Below are 22,231 nucleotides of genomic sequence, written 5' to 3' on the forward strand. Positions count from 1 at the left end.
TTTTTTTTTTTTTTTTTCATTTTGCTTAACAAAGATGGTTGATTTGCTGTATTTGCCAAATTTTATCAAACTAACCTAAAAGTTAACTGCTCACATCACCCTGATTTCAACTTACATTTAGAATTCTTTTAGGAGCATAACATGTCTGAGGCAAAAATAAGCTAGACAATTCTTTCCAATTGTTAAATATTGACAAAGAGATATGAGCAGTCAGTTTCTATTTTTTTCAGTACTTTTGAGTAAGGGAGGTAATTATGTTAATTTGTATGACAGAAAACATTAAATCATGTGGGTACATGTCTAATACTAGAAAATCAGCATAGGATAAACCTGTTGTGGGCACAGATCAAATAGATATTAACATTTCTCTCAAAAAATAGAGGAATCCAAAACCTAAATGATGAGTTATTTCTTGGTAGCTACAACTTAGCCACATCCAGGTAAAAAAAGCTGTGGATTGTCAGTTTTAAAGGAGTAGCCTTGCAACATAATCCACACTTGCAATGAAACTTGCTCTTTGTGTGTCTCATTTCCCAACAGCTGTGATTGTCAGAGAGCTGTGGAGAGGCTCAGAATAATGAATCCAAAGCCGCTGGTTCAGATTTGCTTCACTCGTTCTGCAAATAGTTGAGGGATTTCCCTCTTGAATAGTGGTAATTTTAAAAAATATGAGGAGGATGCAACTTGCATATTCTCTGAGCTGGTGTAAGAAAAGTACTTCTATTCTTGACAGGTGTAAGTAATTAGGCTATGACCAGTAAAGAGGCATCATTAGCGCTATCTCCTAAACAGGTTAAAGGTGGTTGCACTGTGTAGCTGCTGTGGAGTTGTTTGCTTGTTTGATTTCCTTTTTCTCATTATTTCCTATTCGGCAAGGAAACTGCGGCACAGTGAGGTTCTTTTAGGTCAGAAAATTAATCTGTTTTAAAATAAGAAATATGATCTAGTTGTGGGATGTCTTATGTTTTGCTGCCCTTTTTTAGATCTGTATTGCTACCTATTTTATTGCAGGGTTTTCAGATTTCTGTGCTAGTGGAGGAAATGAAACATAGTTGGCAAGAATCATCAGTTTTAGTACAGTGAATTTTAGAGATAATTTGGAAGCGGGACAGTTAACATTGCTTTCTTTTTAACTCTACCCTCCTTTCTTGTATTTCTTAATGTATATTTCAAAAGATCAAGGAATTTTTTTATATATTGAATTTTAAAATCTGTATCTTCTCTTCAAATTCAGAGCTGAAATCTACAGTCCTAGAAACAGAGAAGCCATGCACAGATGGTATTCAGCGGGCACAGGTGAGATTCTAACAGAAATGTTTTGTTATTTTTTTAAAAGAGTGCAAAAAGCAGTACTTCTTTTCAGGCTTTTTGAAATAGTGCTGTGTACTGAATGTTCTAAATGAAAAAATTCTGAAGTGAGGGGTTTTTTTATATGCTCCATAGTATGTCTAGGTATAAAAATTGAAGCTTCCTGCCTGCCTAAGATGATTCTTAAGAAATGTTATTATTCATTCAAAAGTTAGTTAACTCTCTAATGGCATTGCTAATGAAGAGCTATAAAAGATCTGGTTATAACAGCTCATCTACAAAAGCTGATATAAATGACAGTGACAGGGACTTTTTTTTTACTCTCTCCTCAACCTTATGGCAGTGGTAAGTGAACAGGTTTAGAGGGCCATGCTGGACTTAAAAAGGAAATTATGTAATACTGAGTCAGGGGAGACAGTCTGGCTTGGAATTGTACCACATAAACACAGTGTAGCTTATTTTTATTACATGTCACCATATATGTTCTATTCTTCATTAAAGGCGGTGCATTGATGGGGCTGAAGAACTCCAAATTTTGTTTCCTCAAAATGTTGGCTGACAGACTTATTTTACCAGTGAATGAGATTATTCAGTTGTTTTGGAAGTCATTAGAAGGAAGGCAAAGTTCTGAAATCTTCATTTGAAACAAATAGTGACCAAAAGCTCTTGAAATCTCTTTTCTTTGTCCTTTGTTTCCTAGCTTGTTCCCCTTCTTGTTTCCCCTTTGGGTTTGGTTTTTTGGTTGTTTGTTTGGGTTTTTCTTTTCTTTGTTTTGTTTTTTGTTTTGTTTGTGGGGGGTTTTAAATTATTTTGATTTGTTGGGAATTTTTTGTGGGATTTGGTTTTTTTTTTTTTGTTTTTGTGGGGCTTTTTGTGTTGATGATAAGACAATTCAAGCATCACTGCATTGTGCAGCATTTGTGAAAAGGGTCAGTGATTTGCTTTTCAGGGAAAAGTAAGGAATGTCTAGTGAAATACATACTTTCATTAGCCTTGCAAGTTAAACTTGAGCTTGGATCACAAATTTTGTGAGTCACAGATGGGGAGAGTAGATATATTAACTTTATGACTTCTCTCTTGCCAAACTACTTTAAAATAGTTCTTCTAGTGGGTTACTTAGATTCTTATACCTTTGTAATATGGAACATTTTAAAACTACAGCACACTAATTAAAATAGCATTACAAAATTATTCTACACTACATTGAAGTATTTGAAGTTTTATCTAGAATATGTTTGTCCCATGCAATTGCTTTATTTTAGTTGCCCAGGTTTCACTAGCAATGGTTTCTAGTATTCATTGTGGAAAAGTACTTTTTCCCTATGCTTGCAGAAAGTTATTGTATGTAAGGAGCATATTCAATCTGTCTTTAGTATTTTAATTCATTGCAAGAAATTACCAATGTAAATGGTTTTCTAACTGAAATGTAATTAATTGAAATAGTTTTATGAAGAATTACGTATTTTACCTATTAAAATAAGTATTATGAGAATTACTATGAGAATGAAGTTTATCCAGAGCACTGCGTGATCACTTGAATGAATAGCATTTACTTATGGGTAGGAGGTCTTTTTTTTTATTTTTAGAATTAGCCTATTATGTTGTCCAACTACTGAATTCCATTTGCTGGTGTTTAGGAAATGCCTATCCCTCTTGTTTAGTCATGATCTCTTGCAACAGTAATGTGAACTTCTATTCTATACTATTATTCATCAGTAAACTGCAGAATTAACAGGATCACCTCACTTGCAGGAAGTCACCTCAAGTTTTTCCTGTATTATGTCATCAGCATTCTGATTTATTTTGAAAATTGAAGTGGAAGGTTTTTAATTTGAGGAACTGTGTGTGGATAATATGTTGCCATTTGTTTAAATTGTTTCTGTAGTGTCCCAAGCAGTTGACATATTCTACCTATCCATCAGAGTCTAACTATATCAAGCTATAAAAACATCTAGAAAGCAGAATGGCCATCATGTTTGTAGGTAAATCCTTTATTGCAATCAGATCAGTCTTGGTGTTATTTGTACATTTTTAAAGTAATGAAATACTATGCCATGTTTCTATCAGAATCTAACCTCTTTTGTTATTTGTCAAGCTTGTCCATAGTTTTAATTTCTGAAAAAAAGCAAGCATTTGCTGAAGTTAGCCTAGTAGCTGATTTTTCCCTTTTTCTTTTCATACATAGAGACCACTAGTGTAAAATTTGAAATTGATTAACTAAGTCTACTTACAGCCTTCTTCCTCTCCTTTCTCTAGGAAAAGACACTTTTCATGTGTAACTAAAGAAATAAAACATTAATAGCCAGAACACATTTGTAACATGATGTGCTGGTAAATTATCAGACTTATGATAACCAGTTAGCTAAAATATTCAGAATAATTTTAAATTAAAAACACAAGTAATACAGCCTGAATGCTATACTTGTCACTTGAAGGGTTTTTAAATATGTATATCCTCTCCATTTCCCTGTCTTTAAAACATTAGATGTAATCTGCATGTTTTGCAGCATAATTTCTGAAAGATTTTTTAAGTGTTTTTTTGAGTCCAATTTTTGAGTCTAGTTTTTCAAAATTACAGCTAAAAAGATAAGAGGACATGGGGGTGTGCTTGCTTTTAGTACAGGAATTTTTAAGTGGTGGAAAAATAAGAAAAATTGGCAGCCATTTCAAGTCCTGGTTTTGAAATGCCAAATAGCAACGATGTCTGCTTAGTTCTCCCAGTGAGAACAGAGAAAGTTTTGTTAGGATTAACTCCTTTAGTGAAGGAAGAAGAGAGAATTGAATGTCCTAATTTAGAAAGCCCAGCTTCAAACTGGATCTTTAAATTTGACAGCCATACTTTGTGCAAGAGCAAATTTCTGTTCTGTTTGTACCCCTAATTTTTTGTACTATCCCAGCAATTTTTCTTACATTTTAACTCACTTTTCAGAGTAGCTTGATTTTGTTTATGTGGTAGGTAAAAATAGACTCTTAGCAAAGAGAAGAAGAAGAAAAAAATAACCGTCCTTTAATTGTAAAGTGAATACATGAAAACCAGGCTTTGGTTAGCAGTGGAACATCACAGAGCAAGAAATTTAAATTTGTCTGAAAGGCACTTATGGTGTTGTCCTATACACCTTTTTATAAAATTATTTTAGATTTATGTTTCTTATTATTTATGATGAGAGTCTATTCTGTATACCACGCGAATTTAAAACCAAAGTCTTTATTACATTTCTTTGATTGTCAGCATCCAGGTGTAATGAATTCTTTTTCATACCACTGATGATGCCTGGTCCCTGTAATCCCATCTCAGGAGAGTAGGTTTTGCCAGATTGTTGCAGTCTCAAGGAGCTTGGTTGTAAGATAGTTTACACTGACTATTTGAACTATATTTACATCACAAAGGCTTGTCATCAAAAAATTCTTATGCTCGTAATATTTCCATCACAGTTGTTCAGTTTGGTTTGGTTCACCACATTTTACCCAACAAATAAATCTTCAACCAAAATTATATGGCTTTTTGGAATGCCATATACTTCCACTGGTACTAAAAACCAGACCAAATGTTGGAAGTTTTGAGGTGCTGAAGACAGATTTCTACTGCATGATCTATTGCTGCACTTTCCAGCAATATCATAGAGAAATAATAATAATCTTAAAAACCTTAAAATACAAGCCAGGTTCTGCCACGTTGATGATACTTCCTGCTTTATAAAAACAGAGGAGTGTGTCTTTAGAGTATTCCTAACCGCCACACTTTACTGGTGTGGTCCTCTCTCAGCAAGGACCTTTCTTCTTAATCTAGTTTTTAACTATGAGTTATAATAACTCCTTAGGGTGATGCCTTTGGAAATGTTTCAATTTTGACACTTAGTAATACAGGAAAAAAGGCTATGAAATCCTTTAAGATAAATACATAATCAGTCTATTTAGAAAGTGTAAAACATTGCTGGGACTGGAATTTACTTTTCATTATTATAAAATGTCACCACTAGAATTTGTCTCAGAAACATGCATGCTGCCTGAAACTCTCTCCTAAAAGAAATTTCAGGAATTATTCTTTATAGGTGAAGGTAAGGTAAAGAAGGCAGATGAAAATTTAGTCTGAAATGGTGAAATACAAAATACAAAAAAGAACTTTTAAAAAAGGGAGATTTGATATACCTACTTTAGACTATTATGACACTTGGAGTCTGGTATAAAACCTGTTCTATTTTGGTATTACACAATTTTCATCAGCACACAGAACAGCTGTAGATAAGACTAGTGAATGACTGGCTTCCACAGGAATTGGAGGGAAAATGGGAGCTCTTCTTTTATGGGTTCATAAACTGCACTGTGGCTGCAGCTCTTTTAAYACTGCTTGATTTTGCATGTTCTTTGTGGAGACAATTATTAAGAAAAATGGGAAGTGTCACTCCCCTTCCATCAATTTGCTGTTTCACAGGTTACTTTTTGTAAGGGGGAAGGGAAGGCTTGCAGAAGCAATGAATGGTTACTCTAAAACAATTCTTTTCCTACAAAGATATGACTACCAATATCTTAGATTTCAGCAGGGAAAAGTAAGTTACATACCTGGTGAAAAAAAAGCCAACCAATAAAAATATATGACATATTAAAAAATATATGACATATTCTATACAGTTTTCTCATTGAGGAAATAAAGGATTATGAAAGAAGCAAGTATTTTTTTAAGTTTTCATATTAATCAAATAATAGTGAATAGAATAGAATATCTTCTTTTAAGAACTGTATCAATGTAAACTTTCTGCAAAATCATGCTAGCATACCCAAATTTCAGAAGACAAGAAGTTAAAAACATTCAGAAGTATGTATCTATATATATGTTTTATCTGCAAAGTAAAAACTCAGATTTTTAATATGTGATGTAGAGGAACTTATATTCTAATTGTAGGTCTGATGTCAGAATTGGGATATCTTAGATTTAGGCAGACGAATATCAAGAAGAGCATATGTAGGAAGATAGAGTTTTCTCATTAGAATTCAGAGTAAATGATGCTTTATCAGAAATGTACAGAAAGGGAACATAGATTGTATGAAATGAGGTGATAGAAACCTGGCAGAAGACTTTACTTGCAAGGGTCACAGGAACTGCTGAAATGCAGAGCATTTTGCTCAGACAGCAAATGGGGACCTGACTTTGTGGAACTTCACTCCAGGACAAGTTAAGTGTAAATCAGGTCTTTTAGGTTCACATTCATGAAACACGGCTTTTATGCAGAAGTTTCAAGTGTTATTGATGGAAATCTTAGACTCTTAGTATTAGAAGTTACTTTTCTGTTCAACCATGCTACCACTTTCAGGTTTATTTTTTTTTTGTTTGTTTTCAGAAAGCCTAACAAGCACAAAAAGTTTTTTTTTTATTTCCTAAAACTGTTGCAGGTAAATTAACTAAACTTTTGAAATATGAAGTGAGATACTCTGAGTTGAGACCTTCATATGGCTTAATCAGAGAATGTCTTTTCTAGCCTGTGCTGCTTCCTTCATAGCTAGCAGCAGAGCTTTGTAATTAAATATTGTCATCTGATAATGCTGGGGTTTCTTAGGATGGGGAAGGATGAGAACGCAAATAGAAATACTAGAAACGAGGAAAGAGGTATTTATGTAGAGGTTCTGAAGGACGTCCTAAAGAAGTCGGGCTACTCAGCCGCTAGATGGCAGCTAAATATTTCTGAATGGACTGCGAGGCACGTGCAAATCATTCCCGGGTGGTCCTGCAGATACCCTACAGCTGGAAAATATATATATATATATATATATATATATATATATATATTTGTTTTCCCCGTCAGTCAAGGTAGTGGCTTTCTCCTCATTAATCAGTTAAGTTAGCCTTTAAAAGATACGTACACTTACTCTATTTAATCTAACCAAGATTTAGCCAATGGAGCATCTCTCAAAGTAGACCCTCCATATTCCCACCTACCCCCTCCCAAAGCATTAAATATTTAGAAAGCTCTGTTCTGTCACTGTTGTTCTGTTTGGTTGTTTTTTAAACCAGTGGAAAAAAAAAAAAAACAAACAACATTTTGTTTGGTTTACCAGCCTTCTGAATGACTGTCTTTGAAGTAGTAATTAAAAAATTTTACTGCTGAATTACCATCATTTAAATAAAGAAGTCAATCTTCTCTTGAAGATGAAATTTGTTTTTTCACCACAATCTTGAACTCATTTTCTATTTCTTTATGATATAGGAGATGTTTCAAAAAAAAAAAAAAAAAAAAAAAAAAAAAGGGGGGGGGGATAGAAGTGCATCGGATATAATTAATTGACATACATATAGAATATAATTCACAGACTTCATATTTAAATGAAAATAAAGGAGTATAGTATGTCATGCCTGTGTGGTAGAAAATTGAAATCAGTTAATTCCCAGAACAAATGTTAGTATTTTGTATTATGTCCAGACTTCACAATACTTGGATTGACTTCTGTTGTTTTGCTCGAAGGCAGTGTCTGCCTCTTTAAAAGAAACAATACATTTTATTCTTTTCAGTGGAGTGGCAATAACACATTTTTGCACTCTTCTTCCTGGTCGTGGTGAGACCAAAATTTGTTTTCTTCTAATCTATGTTGTTCATGTTAATGTCAAGATCAAGTTTTAGTTCTGTGCCTATTGTAGTTTCAAAAGCTCTTTATTCAGTTTTCCACTTTTATTGAGACAGCCATGTATCACAGATCAGAAGCACATAAAAATCATAGCACAGTTCAGGGCTGAGTAGACATTAGGAGATCATGATGTACAAACTATTTTCCACCAGCACCCTCCTCCAAGCCAGGTTAGCTCAGATGTTCTGTGGTTTTTCTCAGGACTTTGGTCATCTCTGATTATGGGTATGAGGCAATGGTAATATATATTTCTTGCTTTGCCTGCTCAGTGATAATGGTAAGTCTGTCTCTGCTCCTGATGTGTTGTTTTGATAACAGCTAAAAGAGATGAAAATGTGTGCACTAAGAGCTCATGTTTCCTGTGAATTACTCCTTATTCATGTACTGCATCCTTTCAGGTGTTGATTCAAGTTTAGAAGAAAATGTGAGTGAAGTTCTTGTGGTTCATCCCATTTCACAACTTCTTCACAATAGACTTTTATGAAAATATATATTACTATTAATAATAAAACTAATAGTAATAATAATATACATTTTGCATCCTTTAGTCATATGGGTATTTTCCTTTTCCCATTTTGACTATACTTTGTACTTAGACAAAAACAAATAGGTCCTTTTTCTCATTTTGAGTAAAAGTTCTTGGAAATATAGCACCAACCTTGAGATTTGGGCAATAATAGCATCTGAACAGTGTGTTTTCAAATTCTAGCCAGTGAAAATTAATTCAGTATTTGAAAAATTCTCTTTCTTCTTCTGTCATTGATGGTGGGGAAAAAGGACAATGAGAATAAAACTGAGAAAATAATGAATTTTAACAAAAATTATTTGGCAATACTTTGAATCCTTGGAATGTGAGAGACTTACATTTCTTGAAAAAGGAGAACTATTGGATAGGGCCTGTATAGGAAAAATTCTCTTTTCTGTCTGTGTGTTTGTGTTTCTGAGCATTAATATATTTCTTCTCTTGCCTTTTAAAATGAGTTGCTTGTAAAATAATAGCACAGTACTGTAACTTCCCTGAGGGACCACTGAATAGAAATGCATGATAGTTATATATTTATTGAAAATTCTTAAATTGTTTACTCTCTTCTTCTCTGAATCCTCAGTGTTTTGAATCATGAAAATAGATACATTGAGATAGTGCTCATGCCATCTATGCATTCCTGGTTAGAGCAAAATATATGAGCTATATGCATTAATTGTTAAAATGCAATCTTTTGCTTACATTCTCTAAATCAGAAATCCTATTTCAGATGAAAAACTGTAAACTCCTTTCCTAAAAAAATATGGTTTATACTGGAAGTTCTATTATTTACATATGAAATTTCTCTCAACTTTTCAAGAGCGGTGAAAACAGATTTTGTATGTTTAAAGGTAACATCCTATACTTGGATCATGTAGAATATTTTTTGCACTATAGTATTTAGCTTTTAAGCTTTTTTTAAAAAGAATTCCACAGAAATAGAAGATTAAAAAATTACATGAAATACAGGAAAACAGTTTGAAAAAGTGTATGTCAGTCTGTGTGTATGTGTGTACATATGTGTATGTGAAAACTTCTTGTGACATTCCTAGCAGAGCATCTCATTTGGCAAGTGGACTTAACCTATKTCAGGGACCTCTTCCAGTCAAAAGGGACAACTGTTTCAAGTTCTTTTTATATTTCTCTTGGCATTAAATATCAGCTGCTGCCCTTAAGTGTTGTAGATCCTGAGATTTTCCCCGGGCCCTGTATGTAGAAGAGAGATAAGAAATGCTTTCCTTAGTAAAAATAAATATTACTTTAACTTAGAAATACCCTAAATAATTGAAAAACAAAACAAAATAAATAATCATAACCATGTTATACTGCCAGACCTGAATGAGAACTTGAAAGCAAAGCTGAGAATAATTTCTGCTCTTGGATTAAAGGCATAGCAACCGGTTTATCTTCTACTTACATTTAGATCAAAATATAGTTATCATTAGGTTTTCCATCTTCAGTTAGTATAAATAAAAGCTTTTTTTTCCTCTTCTGTATTTTGAATATCTGTTTTTCTTTGTATTTATTCTTTAGAGAACAGGCCTAAGACTATTCATAAAAACTCACTTGTATATTCCAGCATGTGTAGGTGCTTTTTTCAACTTTTCCTAAAGATAAAAATTATTTCTTTTCTAATCTCCATGATACCAAAAAGATTTTACTTAACCTCTCAACACTTAAAGTTCATTTTTGATTACTTGATTTGACTAACTTTTTTTTAAGATTCTTTCATTCAAAGTGATATAGCTGTGCTTTTAATATAGCTTTTGCACTTTTAAAGAATAAACAAAGCTGACTGACTTTCAGGCCCCTGCCTTCAGCATGTTCCTGGATACATTTGTGAAGGCTCTCATTCTGTTTCACCAGACATTTTCTGTTGTGAATAGTAGGCTCATCCTTCAGGGTATCTACAAAGATTTATTCTTACTGTGGATATTTTTTGTTGCTTATTTCCTGCTGGAAGCCTAAAACAAAAGCAACATGTGAACCTCCCATTTTGTGGTCTGGCTGAACTCTTGGATTAAAAGGGCAAGTACTGTGTAGAAGTATCATACTCTGGACAGTTGTTTATCAGGATGTGGCAAAGTTCACCTGGAAAATAATTAGCTTTTTGGATCTCCCCTACTAGAGATTAAAAGCATTCCAAGTCCTTTAAATTTAAACTATTAATGTTCGCATTTTGGATTAGAGAATCCTAATTGCTATTTCTAGCATAAATTCTTACAGGTTTTGCATATAAAGAGCACAGAAATAATAATAGTTACAGTTATAATAATAATAAATACTTTATACAGTGACTGCTTTCTGGGTTGCTGGTCAGTTTCAAGTTGAATTGAAAATCTGGGAAAGGTCTGGTGTGAAAAAAATTGACACCTTTCATCGATGCAGTAATGTTCAAGGTATGCCAGATTTTGAGTTTTAACGGAATGTGATGAATGGTTGTCTTGGCCTGGATACAGAGGAAAGCTAACCAAATGCTTTAGATTCATAGCTGAAATACTTTAGAACAAACACAGGTGATAGAAGAAAGGAAGCAATTTGTCTTGTGATAGGCATGACTCTACATATTGAGGAGAAATAAAAACTGTCTGGATTTATCCCAACTTTTAAGGAAATCTGTGACTCTTAAGGTACCTGTTGCTTATGACATAGGTGGCTAAGTTTTAGTTATCTCTTCATCTGCACAGCTAATTATATGCTAGCAGTCTCTTTGCAATCCACAGCACTATAACTAAAAGACACCAGAAAGAGGTAAAATAAGGTTATATTAAAATTAATGAAGTTCAACTTTTACTTTTTTTTTTAAATGCCCATTCTCATTCACATACTTGTTTTAGACTGGATAAGTGACAGAACAGTTAAACCAATTTCTGAGCTAAGTTAAGCTATGTGGATGGGTATACCCTTTTTGAAGTCTTACTTATTCATGTACTGTTCCATGCCTCTGTAGTAATGAAATCTCATCTAGGCTAGGACAGAAACTTTCAAGACTTGAGAGGGAGTTTTTGATTGGTTTTTTCAGCTTGGACAGTGAGGACATTGCTCATTGCACGTGGAACATGTACAGTCTGTTGGAGAAATTCTGGGCACTCTTTTATAGCCTACATTTCTCAGGGTATTGTTTCCTGCTCTGTCTTTTATGCTCAAGCCACTAGGATATTATGTAAGTCTATGGTAATTATACTTGACTGCTGTTTATCTCCTAGAGTGTTCAGTGGTTCTGTGAGAATTCATTTTACCTTGTCTTGTTTGTAGTTTACAAAAATAGTTTTAAGGTCTTATTGTAGTAAAACTTGGGGATAACCTAAGGTTATATTACAACTAGTTTGAGTTACACCTTAAGGAGAGAAATCTCTTTCAGTCTTTGATGTATCTCAAGTTGATTATTTATTAAAATGGGTACTGTAAAGAGCTGAGAACTTCTCTGAAATACACTTAGTGCAGGGACAGAGAATTCACACTGTTCAGGAACAGAAACTTCCAGAAACTAATCTGAACAAAGTTTTTCCTCTGACCTTCAGCTTTCCGAGTTGGCATTTGCATTGCAGTCATTCAAAGGTGTATGTTCCCTGTTGATTCTGTGTTTGATTGTTTGAGCCATTTGAATTTCAATAATTATTGATTTCTGCACATAATGCTTTGAGTGATTTTTTTGTCACACATGACAGGTTATTACAGAACTAGTTTGTTGATTAGACATGTCCCAGCTCTTTAGGATAGGAAGAGCTACGCAGCCAATTCCAGCATAGTGCAGGTTGGTGTAATGCTCTGTTGCAATGTGTCACAGCAAGGGAGCCTCACTCACATTCACCAAAGGAAGTTTATGACTTCAGGCAGGGCAAGTCACTGCAGTGTTTTTGTTTCAAGGCTTGCTTGTTCATTGCAATACTGGGGAGCTGAGCATTATGTCTCCTTATGGTTGTTGGAAGAAGCATGGGCTATTGTGAAAACCTGTCCCCATATGTGCACCTGGTGAATAATAGAAAAAGCTTCTCTCAAAAATCGTGAGGAAAAAACTAATACCCAATAGTAATTCTACTCCTTCAGCAGTTCTCCCTGATATTATTGGCCAGTTAGCCAACTTTTGACTCAACTTCTACTATAAAAATAAAATGCTGCAATGGGCCTTGAGATGAAGTGGAATGTGAGGATTAATTAGATGGATGCTATTTTGTTTGAATGCAAATCAAGTCTCCACCAGAATCTCTCATTTGCCAATTACTGTAGCACTAAAAATGCCTGTTAAATGTTGTGTCTCCTTTTCTTAAGGTTGATCTGCAGTTGCAAGAAGTAGCTTTGAAAATGAGACAGCTTTAAAGAGAGAAACCTGAATAGTGATCACATTTCTCTGACTGAATTTAATTCTTACTGTGGCTCTACTTTGTGCCATTCGGTGAGCGTGCGCGTTCAAAAATGTTTCACTTTGAGTAGCAAAAAGGTATTTATTAACAGAGCAGTAGGAAAGAGCATTCTTCCAAGTAACTGCACTGCTCCTACCACCAAGTGCTCCCAGGTGCTCTTACTAGAAGACCTGCAGGGTCTTATTTTGCCACCTTAATCCTGTTTAATTGTATGATTCTATTTCCTGTGTGTTCTTACAACTGCGTAGCAGCACAGACTCTGATTCATTCATTGTGGTGTAGAGATACTAAACGGTCAAGTTTGTTTGTGAGAAAATAATGAAGGAAAATATAATCCTAACATCTAAATATTAATTGCATCCAGAGAGGAAATTTCATGACACTAAGTGAGAAATTGCTGAAACCTATCAAACTGCTGATGCAACTTTTTGACTTGTATTATATGGTATAACTTCTAAAACTAAATTTGAATGTCTTTATTTTTCAAATATTCCAAAATTACCATTAAGAACTGCCATAATGCTTATTTTCAAAACAAAAAGATAAATTATGGCTATTCATAAAGCATATAAGTGAATGAAAGCTGGGATAGATAGACATATAATACAGAACACACCTATACGTGTGTCTACGTATACGTATAAACTAGGGATAACTTTTACAGAAGTGGGATTTTTTTCTGCCTGGAAATTTAGTTATAGAAGAGTCTATAGGTTTCAGTCACTCATCTGAGTAACTAGGTTGTCAGCTCTGTAGCAGGAGGTAGCTGCAATCTGATCTTTCACACATTTGAGGATCCTGGACATGTTTATCTATATAGGTCAGCTTTATGCTGAACATCTGATGTGCATGTGTGGAAAACATGGCAGGATCGGAATGAATTTTATGTAGTGTACATGTGCAGATCCGAGTGCACAATCTTTAGTCGGTAAAGCAAATATTCCCGGATCAGCGTACAAACAATCCTAGCAGTACCACACAAAGAGGGCATCAGACCCAGAATGAGCATCCAACTCATTGCACATGGAACGTGTACAGCCTGTTTGAGAAATGCTGGGCATTGTTCTCTAGCCATACACCTCTGAAATGCATTTTTTCCTGCTCACTCTTTCATACTCTAGCCACCAGGATAAAGCAAGGGTTAAGCTTCCACCTTTCTTTCTTTCTTCACAGAAAGAAGACTGTTCCACAGTACCTGGGTCCTGGGTAAGAACTCTAGGGAAGAGAGAGTTTCCTCCTATCTCTTTTAAACGCCGTAGGTTTCTTCTGTGGAATTGTCCTCTGGATTGAAAATGAAATTTCTATTCATTATGTGTGGATTTTTTTAAACTCAGTCTTCTGTCCTTATCAACAGTTTTTTACTATCTTTTACATATATGAAAAATTAGGTATTCTCTTGCGTATTCTTTAAGAAAATTGTATAATTTAAATTTCTGATTTGATTTCCTTTTTTGTTGAGGATAGGTGAAACAATCTGTGACTTATATTTGTTTGTTCAGCCCTTTCAGATCTAGAGGTAGACTAAACTAGGGAAAAGGCAAAAATCCAGGGGCATCTTAAAAGCCTAAAGGAAAAATAACTCTATTGAAAATAATTACTGAAACACATAACTACTGGGGCAGTGTTTTGTTTTGCTTTTGATTTCTTTGTTTTTTTAAACCAAATAAATTTAAGTACCTAATTTCCTCTGGATTAATATCTCTTCATTCACATCAAGGTCTTGTTTGTTCATACTAATGCTGTTTCTATGAAAACCTGGATATGCTGGTGATTGTTAGGTACAGTTCAATAGGAAATCCCCACGTTGTTTGAAATGGCATGTCGCAATGATAGCACAAACACTGTTTCTTAGGGTATGGGCTAACAGCCCTTTTAATTCATCAATGCATTTTCATTTCTTGTCTGAATTGCTAATTCATCTCACTTGACTGCCCATATTTTAAAAACTTTAGAAAATACTTCTGTGGAAATAAATTTCATTATCCACAAGGTAAATTGTCTTATAGAACAGTGAATTCTAGGTTTTTCCTGCAGCTAACATAGAATTTCAGTATTTAAGAATTACTTATTTTTCTCGCTAAAGGTTGAATCCAATCTCCCGAGTAAATGAGTTTTAAAAACAGTGAACTGTTCAGAGATCAGCCATCGTTAAGACAAATCTCTTCAGAGACACTGCATATTGTGCCTAATCCTGTTGGCTGAAGTTTGTTTATGGCAGAAATGAATTTGCTGTATCTCTTACAAAACCCTTGCTGGAGTGTTCTTACAGTGTAAAATGGGAGCTTAGTAGAATTACAGTCTGGGAAAGCCAGATTTGATCTCAGCTGAAAACGGGTGTGTGGCCCTAATAATCTTAGCAACACATTTCCTTTGATAGTGTTGCCTTTTGAAGAATTGATAGGCCTTATTTTATTTACAGGTGAGTGGTAGGGATATAGGAGCAGATGAAACAAATTTCATCAATATTAAGCAATATTGCATTTCTCCTTTATTAAGAAATTCTCCAACAAAACTGTCGCTACTACGAAGTACTGAGTTATTAAAGGAAACTAAATGGACTGAAGCACCATGAGCAATTTGTAAAGGGAATGTCTTTTTCAGCCTTTTTCTGTTGTAATTACACAGATTGTTAATATGTCTACTGTGTTAATTCCATCACTATTCATTTTTTTCATGTTCCTTTCTTTGTTTTACATTTCTGTTCAACCTTTGGTAGGGAGACCTAATTGTAATACATAACTTTTGGTTCGAGCTGCTGTTCGAGAAAGTTCAAGCATTGTAAGATTTTAAGTTTTTTTGGTAATGATACTTCAAAATCAAACAATAATTGATTTAATTGCAGTAACTGCTGTTTTATTTCTGGGGTTGCTTAGGACAGCTATGAAATTTTAAGATAAATAAGGAATTGAAATTTTATGTCTGAAAACCAATTCTGTGCAGAAACTTTTTTTATGTTTTAATGAATATTGCATCTTATTAATAATCCCCAGCTGGAACCTATAACTTCCTTTTCCAGTTAAAAAATACTTTTAAATGTTTTTTGTGTCAAAACATGAGAAAAACAGCTTCCTGAAACAAATCTAGGCAATTGATATCTCAAGTATTGTATGTTTATTTTTAGGCTTCTTTACAAAACCTATAATCTGAATATTTGAAATATTTCCTGTGAAGCCTATGCTCTCATCTGAGATGCGTATGATTTGATAAAAGGGAATAAAAAGGCACTGAAAAATTTTTGCTGTAACTACTTGTGAAACCTGACCAACTTAGTTCAATTAAATACTTGAAGTGCTGACTAATATTCCAAATTGAAAAAAAACAAAAAAAACCAAAAGTACCAAAAAGTAAATGCATATAGCTAGAAAATAATTTCTTTATTAGAAGATTTTGTTTTGTCATGTGTGTATGCCCTTCATCAATCCTGAATAAACAAAAATGGCTATTTTTGGACAAGGTTGCTTCTGTTGATAGCTTTGGATACCCATGAAATTTAGTACAGTTTTTTTACTGGTATTTCTTTCATAATGTAGAATCAGTGTGGCTTTTAAGGTTAATGGTTTCTCTACTCAGTCTACAGCAAGCAGGATCAGATGCTTTAGAAAAAGAGATAAAAAATTTGAATACTGTTAAATACAGTATAACCAATTGAGGTAGGAATCTTTCCTATAACAGTCTGTCACTTGCCAGAGTCACAAATTTGGGGCAGCAGGAATGTTCTCCCTTAGTTTTGTCTTACTTCTTTTCTTTCTTAGTCATGATGGCTGGAGAAAAGCACAAATCTCTGTTCTGAAATTTAGCTGTATTTCAAGAGAGTATTTGCATTGTTCTGCATTCCTGATCGGTGCTGTATCCTTAGGGTGTAACTGACACGCAGCAGCCAATACCATGCAGAGCCTGCTGTGCACGGTGCATCACTTTGAAGAAACACTTACCATTCTTCTCAATTAAAAGAATTAAAATATTGCCGTTCCCTCCCACCACCATGTCTGCATGTCCATGTTTAGGCAAGTGCTGCGCTCGTACCCAGCGGTTGATTGTTATCATGGTCAGGACATTTGCAGGGAGGGTGGGATTGCTACTGATTTTTGGTTTTGACAAGTATAATCACAGTCTAAAATATGCTTGTACTGATGAATGTAGTGTCATACTGAAGCAGATAATTTTCATAAAGTGCATTCTTCCATTTAAACTGTAGATGGCCACAATGATTCCTCACTTTTTAAAGCCTTGCATAACCAACTTATTTTTGAGCCTCTGAAATACCAGTATTCTTGATGTAATATTCTTGATCTAAATTTAATTTTTTTTTTTGTATAGTGATGAATGTTATCCTCTTTTTTGCTTATTGTTTTCTTTGAAAGGATGATTTTGAGGTGAAATCAGAGGAGCGCACCAGTGTCATCCAACAACTTGAGCAAACTATTGAGGATCTGAGGACAAAAATTGCAGAGCTAGAGAAACAGTTCCCTGCTGCAGAGGTACAGACTGCTGGGCAGGAGCAGGAAAATGAGCACACACGAGCAGACTCTGGGGAACTCAGCGGTGTGACTCTTCAAAGGGACCAAGAGGAGACCACACCCAGGACTGTGTCACAGGCCAGATCTGTACAAACGTCACCAACGGAGGATTATTTAACGCGTACAATGCCTTCAGCAAGTGCACTGCCACAGCCACCCCTGCCCCCGTACTTAGGAGGTGGCAAAAGTGAAGGGCCAACTCTAGAACTCCAGCCCACATTTTGTTCTGAAATTTCCTTAATTCTGTCACCGAAGCTAATCTCAGTGCCACTGGATGCAAGCCAATTAGTACAGAGCATACCGCAGTCACCTCTTCCAGGAGCCAAAGTTGATTTGTCCCTTGCATTTGAAGGAGAGACTGAAATGTCAGTTTCCCATCAGCCTCTAAGTACTGCAGATGTGACTTGTAGTGAACATCCCCCTTCTTTGGTCTCAGAGACCACATGTAGCATTCCCCCATCACTGCCAGGGACCCAACAGGCTGCCCCCCTGCCTGGAGCACATGGCCCATCCTTTGTTACTCCCATGTCCATGGCAGGAGTTCCACCCCCACCACCCCTACCTGGCTCAGGACTCCCTCCTTCTGCTGTCTCAGCAGTGCCACACCTGGACCACTCTTTCCCAGGTGCCATGATGTCACCACTACCTACCCCACATTTGCCAACTGGGGAGACGTTGATGCTGCCTCCAGCTCCTCCCCTCCCATGTCATGGATTCCCTCCACCACCTCCACCACCTCCACCACCACCTTTGCTTGGAGCAGCAGTACCATCTCCTCTACCTGGTTGGGGTATTCCACCTCCCCCTCCACCACCACCACCTCTGCCTGAGGCTGGAGTCCCTCCCCCGCCTCCTCCTCTGCCTGGCCTGGGATTGCCACCCCCAGCACCACCACTTCCCAGAGCAGGACTGCCACCACCTCCCCCACCTCTTCCTGGAGAGAGTATCCCACACCCTCCTCCTCTGCCTGGCGCAGTTGTGCCTCCTCCACCTCTTCCACCTCCTCCACCTCCTCTGCCTGGTGCAGCTGTGCCTCCTCCACCTCCTCTGCCTGGTGCAGCTGTGCCCCCTCCACCTCTTCCACCTCCTCCACCTCCTCTGCCTGGTGCAGCTGTGCCTCCTCCACCTCCTCTGCCTGGTGCAGCTGTGCCCCCTCCACCTCCTCTGCCTGGTGCATCTGTACCCCCACCACCACCTCTGCCTGGTGTAGGTGTGCCCCCCCCACCACCACCTCTGCCTGGTGTAGGTGTGCCCCCTCCACCCCCTCCTTTGCCTGGGTTGGGGATACCTCCTCCGGCCCCACTACCATTGCCTGGAAATGCACCACCCCTTCCAGCAGCAATGCAGGGCAGCACCTACCCAGCAGTCCCACAGGGTGGTGGTTTTCTTCCTCCTCCATTACCATCTGGTTTATTTGCAATGGGGATGAATCAGGAGAAAGCGAGCAGGAAGCACGTGATAGAGCCTTCTCGGCCAATGAAGCCTCTTTACTGGACAAGAATTCAGCTCCACAGTAAAAGGTAAGACATAGAGTGGTGTACACACTGGTGGTTTTGCTTTATGGCTGTCTTAGTAATATTGTTTGTCATTAGAAAAGGCTTTACTGCTAGGCAGGTCTTTGAGAGAACATTGGTGCAAACGGGATTTTATATGTAGTTGGACATGTAAAAAGGGTGCCCATTTTTATTAAAATGTGCAAAAGTTGCTTGCACATGGAAGTTCTTTGAGGGTAATATTTTCTGTGTCCTTTGGGGTTACATATCATGTGTTCATCAGATATCCAGGAGTGGCTGTGTGCCACCAAATGTTCTGTGAAATGTTTTTAAGATTGTCATATTTGTGATTCCCCTCAAATTTCAAAGCAGCATTGCTCCCTCTGTGGAGCATCTTGCAAGTTTTGGTAGTGTCTTCCTTCTAGAAGAATGTATGTTGAGTGCATTCTGTTCTCCTCTTTCCTTTCTTTACTGATTTGGAAACACTTCTTTTCCCACCTTGAATACTCAGCAAACTCAGATTCAAGATCAATTTATTTGCAGAAAGCAATTCTGATTGCCCTTACTTTGATATGACTTTTATATACTTGGTTTCACTTGTTGATTCTTTTGGGGGGTATTTTGTTTGTAAAAGATCATTGCTGGTCATGAAAAGAAGTTTCCTTATAAATAATTTCCTTATGTCTCTGAGTAGTAATTATAAAACCTATCTGCTGTTAATGATGATTATTCTTTCTTTAATGATTGATTTATTCTTTCTTTTCAAATTCTTTCCACTGTTGTAGAGGTGGTCTGCAAATAACTGGCTATTTCTACTTCTCTTCCTGCCATGTCTGTATGTTTTATAGCTATATGCAGCCTATTTTTATTCCTATGTATGTAGAGTGGGTAAATATTAATAAGCCTGACTATATCATATGTGAACAAAGAAGAAAACCTTAAAGTATGGGGAGAATTAACATCATTTTTGATCCAAATGCTGCTAGTACAATTTAGGCTACAACTTTTCAATTGCTACTATTTCATTTTTTTGACTCCTCCATTTATGAACTTTAGTTTGACATTGCCCTACATAGGTCTTTTGCTTAACTTTAGAGATTCTAGTGCTTCACTTGTGTGGGAAAAAATTGAAGAGCCTTCCATAGATTATCATGAGTTTGAAGAACTGTTTTCTAAAACAGCTGTTAAAGAGAGGAAGAAACCAATTTCGGACACCATTACAAAAACAAAGACTAAACAAGTGAGTACTAATTTAATTTCAGATCTTTTCTAGGCTGGTTTTTACATAAAGACAGATTTTTGCATGCAGCTGAGATGACTTATGCTTGGTGTGGAATTGTTACCATGTAATTATATACACTGTAGAAAAATGAGAAAAGAGGAGAATGTAGGATGGATTTCAAAGCTGTACATGTTAAAGACTGAGGATTTCTTTTCTAATAATTTTCTTTTCAAGTATGTATTTTCTTAAAATATCTTTGCTTTATCCACTTTAACAAAAATAATATCAAAATAATTAGGTGCATATATGATGCTTTGAAATTGACTACAGATGTGCAAGGAGTAGTATATATTATTCTGATTAATTTTATACATTAAATAATGAGTTGCATATGAATTACCATTACTTCAGAGAAAAATTATGCTTCAGAATCTAAGCCCCAATCAGAATGGTTCTAAGTTTGTGTTGTGTTTGTGTACAGAAAGAATATAAAGTTTATACATACAAAAAATGACAAGCACAGTTGGGAAAAATCCAACATTAAACAAACAGGTTTCTTGAGACAGAATGGTGTAAAATATAATAAAAATGAGAAACATACTTTAAAATGTAGACATTATAATCCCAGAGTAAAAGAATTTAATCCAAATGTTTACATGATTGTTCGGCTGTAATCTTCTTGGTATCTGTGTAAAAATCAAATTGTGGTGGCATGTTAAGTAATTTTCAGTTAAACGTTCAGATCATAGAGAGGAATGGTCTTTTGTAGGATCCTAAACAGCAGTAAAAGTTGTTTTGTTATCTCAATTTCATATTCCTTTACTCAATTCAAAGCTAGGCAATTGTTTCCATCATCTTTTGCCATGCAGATTAATGTTGTACAAAACTTTTTCCACATTGGATGGACAGGGCATCTCTTTAAAACCTATTCACTCAATCTTCTATCTGAATATGACCTATTAGTTCTCCACCTTTTAGTTCTGGAGATCTTGCCCCCATAGACACATTTTGGTTAGCAATAAAAATACACAGGTGCTTTACTGTGCTGATGACTCTGCAGGCAACAGAACTGGTGATGAACCAAAATGATTATCCCAAGGTATTGGATAAAGTTTTTGGATGGATGGATGGGAAGGATGGTGCAGATACACGTTCCACCATGCTGCACTTCGCTGTACCAACTGGGGTGGGAGGAAATATAAAGTTCTGCTGCTGTCTCTGTTTACTTCTGTAACGTAAAGGGAGCTTAACTACAGACAGTGATTATGAATAAACATTAGATGTGGATTTTAATACTAAGTATTTCTTTTTCTTGCAATGCCAAAAGTTTTGATTTGTCAGTAAATTTAAAAAAAGAATCTAGCTAAAGCTAAAATAAAATTATTGATTGTAATTAATTGTTCTTTGAAAATTTCAGAAATTTCTGAAATTTCTAAACAGAATTTCAGGGCAAAGTAGTTCCTGTCATCTAGGATAAACATTCCTTTTAAGGGCCACCTTAATTCACAGAAGAGAATCCTCTGTTTCTCTTCCTCTGATAATCAAACAAATATACTGTCCTCCAAAATAGAAAGAAATTGCCCAGTAGAGAAGTCAGACTTGTTGGATTGTAGTATCTGGGGAGAAAAGATTCACCAAACAGATGATCACAAACTTTCATTAAGACTACAATTAGAGCTATCATTTATTGCAGATGTCGAAGTTAAAACTTGTGTGAGAATCCAGCTAGGGCTTTTCAGAGTACTGACATGAGACAATTGAAATAGAACAGTTTCACAATTTGGAATGCAGGACTTCATTTTTAGAATTCTCTTCATTTAAACTGCAGTAAACACTTGGATTATGAAGTCCATCCATGCTTAGGAGAAGAAACAGTTATTTGGGGAAAGCATGGCTGTAATTCCACAAGTATGTTTTTACAGGGAGCACCAAGTGCTGTTTAAATGGTTACTGACTTCCATGGCTTCTATGATAGTTATGGGTGTTGTAAATATCTTAGAAATGGTGTTTCTGTAGTGATTTTTACCGGGACGTGCTATGCAAAGCAGATGTGTTTTGTCACCTGTTGAGCTATGAAGAAGCACTGTACAGAACAGGACCAGGACCCTCACTCTGCTGCTTTCTAGAAACTCTGGTTTGGTCTGGCAATTGGTTTTGCTTCTTGTGTTGTGCAGGGTCTGCTGAGGGAATGCATT

At 36.0% G+C, this 22,231-nt stretch overlaps 1 protein-coding gene across 3 annotated transcripts in view; it reads left to right on the forward strand.

Moving 5' to 3' along the window:
• The window catches only part of FMN2 (formin 2), a 169,886-nt gene that overhangs the window by 48,381 nt on the left and 99,274 nt on the right, over nt 1-22,231 (forward strand). For 2 of the 3 annotated variants that reach the window (XM_057363968.1, XM_057363967.1), the window contains exons 5-8: nt 1,235-1,296; nt 13,978-14,010; nt 17,166-18,841; nt 19,910-20,054. In XM_057363968.1, coding sequence (XP_057219951.1) covers nt 1,235-1,296; nt 13,978-14,010; nt 17,166-18,841; nt 19,910-20,054 — 1,916 coding nt within the window. The remainder of the gene's footprint in view (nt 1-1,234; nt 1,297-13,977; nt 14,011-17,165; nt 18,842-19,909; nt 20,055-22,231) is intronic. The other variant, XM_057363969.1, reaches the window with a different exon arrangement.

This window comes from Malurus melanocephalus, unplaced genomic scaffold (assembly GCF_030028575.1).
Source record: "Malurus melanocephalus ecotype Western Australia unplaced genomic scaffold, MMel_1.1 scaffold_33, whole genome shotgun sequence".
In the NCBI taxonomy this organism is placed as follows: Eukaryota; Metazoa; Chordata; class Aves; order Passeriformes; family Maluridae; genus Malurus; species Malurus melanocephalus.